General features: G+C 60.3%; 1 protein-coding gene across 1 annotated transcript in view; it reads left to right on the plus strand.

The window, feature by feature from the left end:
- The window catches only part of FARP2 (FERM, ARH/RhoGEF and pleckstrin domain protein 2), a 107,146-nt gene that overhangs the window by 59,835 nt on the left and 37,417 nt on the right, over nt 1–9,894 (plus strand). The window contains exons 8-11 of the mRNA XM_027766999.1: nt 416–563; nt 7,315–7,410; nt 8,969–9,132; nt 9,819–9,887. Of these exons, the coding sequence (XP_027622800.1) occupies nt 416–563; nt 7,315–7,410; nt 8,969–9,132; nt 9,819–9,887 (477 nt within the window). The remainder of the gene's footprint in view (nt 1–415; nt 564–7,314; nt 7,411–8,968; nt 9,133–9,818; nt 9,888–9,894) is intronic.

Consider the following 9,894-nt stretch of genomic DNA (forward strand, 5'->3'; position numbering starts at 1 on the left):
CGGGGAGGAGAGGGGCACGCGGGCGGCGCCCCTCCCCGCAGCCTCTCCCGGGCAGCCTGGAAGCAGCGGCCTCAGCCTCTCAACTCTCTAGGTTGGTGCCAGCTACCTGCTGGTCACCAGGACTGCGACCCATCCTCGGGCTCCTTCATCCTCCTTTGGGGGTTTTCTCAGTCGCCACAGGGCATCTGCACTCACTGGAGAGAGCGCCCCACGGGCATGGCCATCCCGCAGCCCTTTCTCCACCCCCACCCTGTTAGGGTCGGACATGCACTCACACACGCCTATGTGTTTCTCAAGGCACCGGGGCCAGGATCCCAGCCGCAGTCAGCTGTGTGGGACCAGCTCCCAGCGTGCGGCCGCCCGGCCCCTGCTGGGCACCCCTCGCTGCGGAGCTCAGTGTCTGCTCTTGCCACAGGGGCCAGACGCCTGCGGAGTCCGATTTCCAGGTGCTGGAAATCGCCAGGAAGCTGGAGATGTACGGCATCAGGTTTCACACAGCCTCTGACCGGGAGGGGACCAAGATCAACCTGGCAGTGTCCCACATGGGTGTCCTAGTGTTCCAGGTACGCCACGGGCTGGGCAGGGCGCGGGTCGCTGTGTGGGGGAGTTCTTGGTCTGGAAGAGGAGCCTGGCCCAGTGGGGAAGGAAGCTGCGCCCCGTCATGCAGCACACCTGTGCTGTCCACGCTGCCCAGGGCGCCAAGCCCCTCTGCCTCGGACACACCACGCACCTCGCTGCCGCTCTGAGGCCGAGGGGGTGGCACCTCTTAGGCCTTGCGCTGCTGCCACCCTGAGGCTGCTGTGCTGTGGGCGTGGTCGTGGGCGAGCGGCCCTCAGGGCGGCCAGGCCCCTTGTGGCATCATAGCCGTGCTGCCCTCGGCGTCTGCGTGGAGTCGCGTGCGGGGAGGGGAGCAGTCACGTAGCTGATGGCCACAGCTGCCCAGGCCTGCGTGCATGTGCGAGCACAGGTGCGCTTGCACATGTGTGTGTGTTCTAGCGTGTGCAACGTCAGCCCTGCAGTGACCACTAGTGTGGCCCAGGGGTGTCGCCCCTCACCCAGGCCCTCCCTGTCCCTGGAGGCTGGTCAGGCCCAGCCCTCTGGCCCAGACGGGATGTGCTAATGTCTTGAATAGCCCCCGGCAATCTGAGCGCCCTGTGCCAGGGCTCCTGGGTGCTGGGTCCCAGGACTGGAGCTGCTGGCCGTGGGCAGCACTGCCCCCATGTGCTTTTCCCCACTGGCCACTGGTCAGACCAGGCCTCAGTCCTTCCCCTTCCTTTTAACTTAACCTTCGAGTTCAGTCTCCTGACAGAAAAAGTCGAGTCTTGAATTTGAACGTCGATGTGCCGTGTTCCCTGTGAAGTATGACCCAGGAGGGCTCCCGGTTTGGGACAGACCCCCTCCAGACCCTGCCGTGAAGGGGGCCCTGGGACCCTGACGCCCTGGCGGTGGCTGCGTCGTGCAGAGCTCAGAGTTGCATGTCCAGAGGGAGCTGTCGGCACATGCCTGGACGAGGGCACGGGTCTGTCGCCCGAAGAGGCCTCGGAAGTCAAGGACTCAGGTCAAGCCAAGGCGGCAGACGGTGAAGCCCTCCAGAGCGACTGACAGCGAGGGGCCTTCTGTCAGGGCCTTTAAGTCCTTGAAAACAGAACTGGGACGCTGCCCAGAGGACCCTGCACGACTTTGGAAGTGAGAAGCGAGTGGCAGAGTGGACGCTGGCCTCCTAGAGCGCGGAGGACTGAGATCCGACGGCGCCAAAGGGGGCCAGGGCAGGCCCAGTGGACGCACGGCACCTCCAGTGCCAGGCCCAGGCTGGGGCTGGGACCTGGGAGTGCATCCATGTGGGAGAGGCGGGCACGGCCAGGACGTCTGTGGCTCGAGGGACAGGGGCCGACTCAGGAGAGGGGCCTTGGTGCCAGGGAGGGAAGAGGCGGGAGAAAGCAGATGAGCTGAGGGGTAACGTGGGGTGAGGTGGGCCGTGCCGTGGGGTGGGGTGGGACGGGCCGTGTCCTGGGGCAGGCCGTGCTGTGGGGGGGGCTGCCATGCCTTGGGGCATGCCGTGCCATGCTGTGGGGCGGGCTGTCTGCAGAGCAGAGCAGCCCTGCATCTGGCACCGGAAGCGTTCGCAGAGGTGCCTCGTCAGAGGGGAACAGGCGGCACAGCGTGAAGAGGACAGCTGCTTGTGCAAAGCAGCAGCCCGTGCACTGTCCGGTCCACCACCAGGCGAGCCGGTAAGGTGGACAGCCTCTGAAGGGTGACCACACGAGGCAGGCCATGGGACAGGGGGAAGGGGTGTCAGCGCATACACTCGGAACCTTCGGAACCTGTGACTGTCCACACACCGCTGTGTGATGCCGAAAGGCCCAGAAGTCAGAGAGCAGCATTCCTGTGAGCCTGGAGCAGGGCGCTGTGGCCGGGTGGGAAGGAGCACACAGGTTACCCAGAGCCTGGGGAGGCTGGCAGTGCCCTCGGGTGGGAGCAGGGAGGGGAAGGACGCAGAGAGGCGCCCAGGAGGTCGGGAGCGGCTAGAGCTCCGCACCCCAGGTACAGAGTGCCAGAGGCCAGAGCACGGCCCAGGAGGACAGTGTAAGGTGAGTGTGAGCGCATTCCCAGAGCTGTGACAGGGCGAAGGAGCAGGTGTCCTCTGGCTTTTCAGGACAGTGGAGGAGACCCAGGGAAGAGAATTGGAGAGAAGTGGAGAGGCCGTCGGGCGGTGGTGGTGTTGGGCTGGTCAGTCATGTCCCCGGAGCTCAGAGGCGGAGGACAATGTCCCTGGGAGACCGGAACCCTGTGCCCAGCCAGCGTGACTTCCATGCAGAACACCGGCACCCAAACCTAAACTGCCACACACCCTTTGAAGTACCGTGGGGAGAAGGGAGTGGGGTCAGTGCCTGCGGGATCCTGGGGCGTCCGGCTAGATGGTGGTGGGCGGCCAGGACACCCTCGCAGGAGCAGGCAGGCACTGGGCAGCAGCACAGCTGCCAAGCAGGGTCTCCACGAGGCAGCCCCAAGGCCCCTGGTTCGAGTCCAGAGACCCCCTGCGTGCAGGGCTCGTGCGCTCCAGTTCAGGGCTGGCTAGGGCCCTGGCAGTGGCCCAAGGCGGGCGGGGAGAAAGCAAAGCCATGTGTCCGTCGCTCAGCTGGCCAGCCATGCTGGTGTGACCAGTGGGGGGATGTTTGAGGTGGTGACCGACGTCCCGGAGGCAAGGTCTGAGTGGAAATGCACTTGCGGCCAGCCAGAAGTGTGCTTAAGGCAGCTGGATCCCACGTGGCTGTTATGCAGTTCAAATCCTGGACCCAGCAGCTTAAACACACCAGCACGTGTAGGGCTGAGCCTGAAACCCAGAGCAGAGGGAGGGGAGGCTGCGTCGGGGCCATCGCTGTCACCGGCACTTTCTCCCCCTCCCTGTCTCTGGCAAGTTCAGCACCTACAGCAAAGTTCATGCTTCGAGGTGGAGCCAAGAGATGGCATGGTGGTTACATGGCCGGACCCCCACCTGGCTGAACGCAGTCCAAGTCCCAGACCCGCTGACTTCAAAATCAGACCAGGCAGGAACCAGCAGTTAGCATAATGGCTACATCACTGGACTCCCATGTAGTTCACCACGGTTCGAGTCCCAGACCCGGTGGCTTAAACTCACACCGGGCACATGTGCGTGTGTGCCCCAGATCCGGAGAGAACAATGGAAGAGAAGGGATTGCGGTGTAGCCATCCCCCCTGAGGGGTGATTTCTCCCTTTCTGTCTTTCTGGCGAGCACACGCCCTATAGCAAAAAAACCTATCAAAAAAAGATTATGCCAGGCGTGTGTGCATGAGTGCCAAAGCCCAGGAGGAGAATGGAGGAGAAGGAACTGGTGTGGCCATCCCCTAGGGGTGATTTCTCACCTTCCCTCTCGCTGTTTTGCCATCTCTCCGGTCAGCTCACGCTCCCTAAGGCAAAAACCTCTTAAAAAAAAAAAAAAGAAGTCTGAATGCACTAGCGGACTTGAACATACCATTTACAGAAACCCATAGAGGGCCTGCTTGCTATGGGCCCGTGGCCAGGAGCTGAGCTGGTGGTGGGCCTGGTACCCACAGCTGCCTGCTGGTGCAGGGCATGGCTTTACAGCCCTTCCCTCAGCAAGACAGAAGTCCTTGCCCACAGCTTCCTGGTTCTCCCTTTAAGAATTATTTATTTAATTTTATTTATTCACTCATTTATTTTAATTTGCCCAGAGAAAGACAGACATACAGAGAGAAGGAACTTGAGAAAGCTAGCCACCAGGCCCAGGACTCGAACTGTGGTAGACCATGTGGGAGTGTCCAGCACCTTAACCACCACGCCACCTGCTGGCCCCTATTACTTTCTTAATGTGACCGGGCTTTTGACCTGGAATGTAGCTGTGCTTTCAGGTTTTTTTCTGTCCTGTTTTAATTTTGACAAATGAGCAAATGGAAGGTGGCGGGTGCTGGCGTGTTCTTGCACCCGTCTTTGGAGGGCCAGGCCTCTCTGGAGGCCTCCAGGCCCTGCCCTGGGGAGCTGCGTGTGCTGGGACAGCGAGCAGCCTTGCGTGTACTTTCTGTTGGTGTTTTGCTCTGCTGTCTTCTTACTTCTCGTTGATTTTTCTTTCTTTTTTTTTTTTTTAATTTATTTTCTTTTTTTTTAATTTTGCTAGAGAGTGGGACCAGCAGTTGGCATAATGGCTGTCACTGGACTCCCATGTAGCTGACCGTGGTTCAAGTCCTGGACCTGGTGGCTTAAACTCACTCCTGGTGCATGTGCGTGGGTGCCCATGATCCCTAGAGGAGAATGGAGGAGAAGGGATTGCGGTGTGGCCATCCCCTCTGGGGGTGATTTCTCGCTTTCTGTCTGTCTCTCTCTCACTCTCTCGCAGGCACACGTGCCCTATAGCAAAAACCTCTCCAAAATAAAAACCTCTAAAAAAATTTTTGCTAGAGGGCACGTGTGCTTGATGGAGAGAGAGGGAAAAGGAGAGACCACCCGGGGCATGGCCGTGCCACAGTCCCTTCACTCTCCTCTCAGGGTTTCAGGCTTGTACACGCACGCGCCTAGCATGTGTTCCAAGCCACCGGGTCTGGGACTCGAACTACACGGTCAGCCATGTAAGGTCAGTTGCCTTAACCACCGCGCCATGACTGCCCCTCCTCTTTCCTAGCACACAGTTCAGGAGCACTTGGTGAGGGTGGCTGGGAGCCCTCAGGTGCTACACCCCAGGTAGGGTCAGCCACACAGCAGGGCGCTCGCCACTTAGGCCCAGCATCCGTGTCTGGGCAGGAGGACGCCGCTGAAGTCGGACGTCTGTCGTCAAGATGTGGTAAGCTCGCCACGAGGGCTCCGTGTGCAAGGGCACGGTCCGTATCGCTCAGGACACACATGCCACCGTCACCACTCGCTTCCCGCAGGAGTTCCATCTCCCCAGGAAGAAGCACCCTGCTAGCGTCAGGCGGTGCAGGCCGGGCGGACCTGGGCCCGTCTCTGGCTTTGCCTGCCCTGGGACTGTGTGGGAGCGGGGTCATCCAGTGTGTGGCCCGCGTCCTGCCCCTCTCCACAGAGTTCATCCGCATGGTAGCCTTTGTCGGCTTCTGCCCTTGCATGGGGGAGGGACGTCTCGGAAAGGACAGCCACCTGCTGCCCCTCCCAAGTGGCATTTGCAGAAGAGCAGTGACGCCGTCGAGGGTAGACGCCACAGAACCAGAAACCACGTCTTATCATGTGGCTTTTCGAATCTTACTCAGAAACCATTTCAAGCTCACAGGAAAGGTGTAAGAACAGCACAGCCCAAGACACTGGCCCCACCAGGCACTGGCCCCCACTGGGCACATACAGCCATGGGGTGCTGACCTCCCACCAAGCACTGACCCCCACAGGACACTGACCTCCCACGGGGTGCTGACCACCCGCCTGCTGCAGGTCTGGCCAAGGGTCGAGCGCCACACTCAGGGACCACGCCTGCTCCTTCAGCCTGGAGTGTCCATCCTGTGCTCATTGCTCACAGCCTCAGTGTTCTGAGCAATGACTGTGTGGTCACTTGCACCAGCCTGTCCAGCACTCCTGGTGACCAGAATGCCTCGGCTGCCGTTTCCTGCTCGTCCATCTGCCCACGGCTGGTCTGCGTCGCTGGGTTGAAGCAGTGGTAGTGGCCGTCCTGGTCCGCGGCTGTGTGCGGACAGACCGCAGCGGGCGATTTCAGAGAAGGCAGAGGCTCATTTACACTCCTGGGTCTGAGGCTGGGAAGCCCGGAGGCCCGACTGCAACATGGCCGCCAGGAAAGTGCAGGGAGCAGCCCGTGCACACCCTCCCTGTCTCGGAGCACCCGGCTCACAGTGCACTAGACTTCTCACGAGAGCCAGAACCGCTGCTCTGAGACACGGCCTCCATCTTGCAGTCCTCATAACCAGCCACCCCTGCTGGGCTTCAGCACCTCACACCAGCCTCCGGAACGCGGTGCTCTGGAGAAGCCACAGGCCTGCCGTCCCTGCGACTAAGTAAGGCCCAGCCCACACCCGCTTCTCCTCGCTGTGCTGTGGGATGGCACGGTGGCAGCTCGCAAGTGTCGCCCATCCTGCTGCCAGGAAGCGCTTCTCCCGCCTGTTCAGTCCACATCGCTGCTGACCTGCGACATCCCGGACCCGGTGACCTGTGCCCGCCGCTGTTCGTGTTCATCATTGAATTGCGCATGGTGGCCCAGAGAAGGCTTCGAGGCAGGTCCTGTGCCCTCTGGCATGTCCCTGACTCGGGGCTTACCTGAGTCACCCAGGCTCGTCACGCTCCCTGCACGACCTGTGACCAGTGAGCCGGGCACTCGGACCAGGGCCCGTGTACTACCGTGACCACTGCTTTTTGGGAGTCATGGTGGTTAAGGTACTGTTTGAGTCCCAGACCTGGAGGCTTGAAAAATCATACCGGAAGCATGTGCGTTCGTGCCCAGAATTTCAGAAGGGTGTGGTGCGCCGTCCCCCGGAGTGGGTTCTCTACAACCGCCTCACTCTGTCTCTCCAGCTAACACACATGTCCTATGGCAAAGAAGAGAAGTTTGATAAACCTCACTGCATGAGTCTGGATGTCTCCAGAACCAGCTCTCTGCTGCTGTTCAGTTCTAGCACTGCAGCATGAAAAGGGGTGCCAGAGTGCTGTGTTCTGTGAGGGGTCAACCTTGGGGTCAGAGCGGGCGCGTGGCAGGTTTGCTGCCATGGCTGTGTCTGTCCCCCATGCTGGGGGGGAGGGGGCACGTGGCAGGTTGCTGCTATGGCTATGTCTGTCCCATTGGGGCAAGTGTGGCAGGTGTGCCTGCATAGCCGTGTCTGTCCCCTGTCCAGGGCACCACCAAAATCAACACTTTCAACTGGTCCAAGGTCCGCAAACTAAGCTTCAAGAGGAGAAGGTTTCTGATCAAGCTGCACCCCGAGGTCCACGTGAGTACTGTTCCAAGCACCTGTATGTCGTCAGAGTGTCCTGCTGGGACAATGTGGCGCCCCTAACTGTCGGTCCTCGGTACATCATTTCAGCACAGTGTGGACAAGAACTTAGGGGAAGAGTCAGGGGTTGAGGTCTGGAAGGGCAAGGGGGCGATCTGACCTGCCAGGGCTCGGGGCCCCCACGTGTCCCTGGAAACTGGCCCCGGCCGTGCTGCCCCCCAGGTTCCTGGTCCCACAGGTCAGGGTGGCTTAGAGGGTGCCTGCGGCAGGCCCGGGCTGCCAGGACGCGCGGGCCGGCACTGCCTCATGCTCATGGAAGGAGCCAAGCGCGTGTCTGGCTAAGGGAGGCCCTCCATGGACCAAAGCCTGCCTGGCCAGCGCCATCCCGCGGGACCGGAGAGGCAGCCCCACAACCTAAGGTCTGTGTTTTTGATTCAGAAATTGGTCTCTCGATGGTTCTAACTGAAGCAGGAAATAAATTTCTTTCACTGTCAGGAAATCTCTTTTATTTTGGGTTGTCAGTAAAGTAGTAATTACATATGAAGTTAGTGAGAGCAGAAAAGGCCAGTGTATGGACAGCCGAGGGTTGGGACTTGAGACTGATCAGAGATGTTTAGGTTGTCACAGCTCCATCACGCGGAGGGGGCGGGGTGCAGAGGAGCCGCCAAGCACCTACAGGGCGGAGGCTGGGAGGCAGCGGCCGGGCACTCATTCGGGAGACCCCACCGGGGCTCTGCAGAGACCCTTGGGCAGCAGCTTCGTCTGGCACCAGAGTTGGCGGCATGGGCTGTGTGTATTGGTAGGAGGCTTAGGAGGGCGCACAAGGCATGGTGCTCACACGTGGGCGAGCAGGGGAGACCGCAGTGCACCAGCACAAGTCACGGCCACTCCCCGTTTCTCACGGTTACCCTGAGAGGGTAGAGGAGGGGAGTTGCTGCTCACTTCTGCAAAGCAGTTCTCAGGCAGGTGCGGTTCCCACTCAGCGCTGTGCTGAGCGACTCGCACCGCAAAGTCGGGTTTATGCCCCTCAGCACTTAGGCCTGAGGCTACAGGTTGGACCCAACGCCTGACAGCCTTTCTGGGAAGTCCCTGGTGAGTCCCAGCAGGAGGCTCAGGACCAGCTCTCTGGGAGCTCAGCTCCGTTTGTGGGAGTTTACCTGCGTAGCAGTCATGAGAGGACGCAGGGGGGCCTGCAGGTGGTGATTGTGTCTGAGAGATCCAACACGAAGAGACCACCTTGGAGAGACCTCTCAGGAATAACGTGAGCACCCAAAAGCTCATGGGGAATGCAGTTAAGTTAGGGTTTTATTTTGGTCCAAAAAGGCGTCGGAATCCACGCGCAGTCTCTACAGTGCGCATTTCTGTGTGCTTTGTGAGACCCCGCGCGCCGTGAGTGCCAGCTGTTTGCTCCCCTGCCGGGGACGGAGCAGGTCTTGCGCATGGTCTCCAGGAGCCCCCTCACTCTTGGCGCTGGGCACTGGTGGTCCCGCAGCCTTGCTGCCCTCTCTGCTCCGCTCTCTGCTCTTGGTGGTGTGACCTTGCGCTCTGTCTCCAGGGGCCTTACCAGGACACGCTGGAGTTTCTGCTGGGGAGTAGAGATGCTTGCAAGAACTTCTGGAAGATCTGTGTGGAACATCACACCTTCTTCAGACTCCTGGCTCAGCCCAAGCCCAAGGCCAAAGCCGTCCTCTTCAGCCGGGGCTCCTCCTTCAGATACAGGTGAGGGCCGGGGGCGGGGCTACACTTCAGCTTGCAGGGCTCAGAGGTCAAGAAGGAAGTGCTAGGCCAGCCAGTGGTTAAGGCAGCTACAACCCACATGGCGGGCGGCATGGTTCAAGTCCCGGGCCTGGCGGTCTGAAGAACAGGGTAGGTGCACGTGTGCCCCAACCCGAGGAGAAATGGAGTGAAGAGAGTAGGGCACAGCCATCCGCTGGTGGAGCGGCTTCTCGCCTCTCCTTCTCTCTCTCTGATGATGACATGGGCCCTATAGAAAATTTTTAACAAGAAAGCAAAAACTGCTTAGAGAACTGCTTGTGTTAGGGCCAGCCCTGTGGTTTGGCTGTTAAGGGAACCAGCTCCTACACAGCCAACCAAGTGATTGAGTCCTGGTCCCAGTGGCCTGAAACAGGCCAGGTGCATGTGTGGCCGGCGTGCTGAAGGCATGGAGCCTGCACCGGGCCGGGCGTGGCCGCGCCCTGCAGGCGTGCTTTCTCTCAAGCACACACGCCCTCAGGCAGAAAACAGAAGGAACACCGGTTTTGCTGGAAATAAAGTCAGCTGTCTCCCTGCGAAGGGCGCCCTACGTGCCCCTCACACATGTACGAGGAGGGCGTGTGTCCTGCGGCCGGGAGAGCACGGCGTATGAGCATGGCGAATCTTGTAAAACTCGGAACCTCCGTTTGCAGTGGGAGAACTCAGAGACAGCTCGTGGAGTACGTCAAAGACGGAGGGGCGGCGCGGCTGCCGTACGAGAGGTGAGCG

The sequence above is a fragment of the Tupaia chinensis genome, unplaced genomic scaffold (assembly GCF_000334495.1).
Source record: "Tupaia chinensis unplaced genomic scaffold, TupChi_1.0 Scaffold143823_1, whole genome shotgun sequence".
NCBI classification, from domain to species: domain Eukaryota; kingdom Metazoa; phylum Chordata; class Mammalia; order Scandentia; family Tupaiidae; genus Tupaia; species Tupaia belangeri.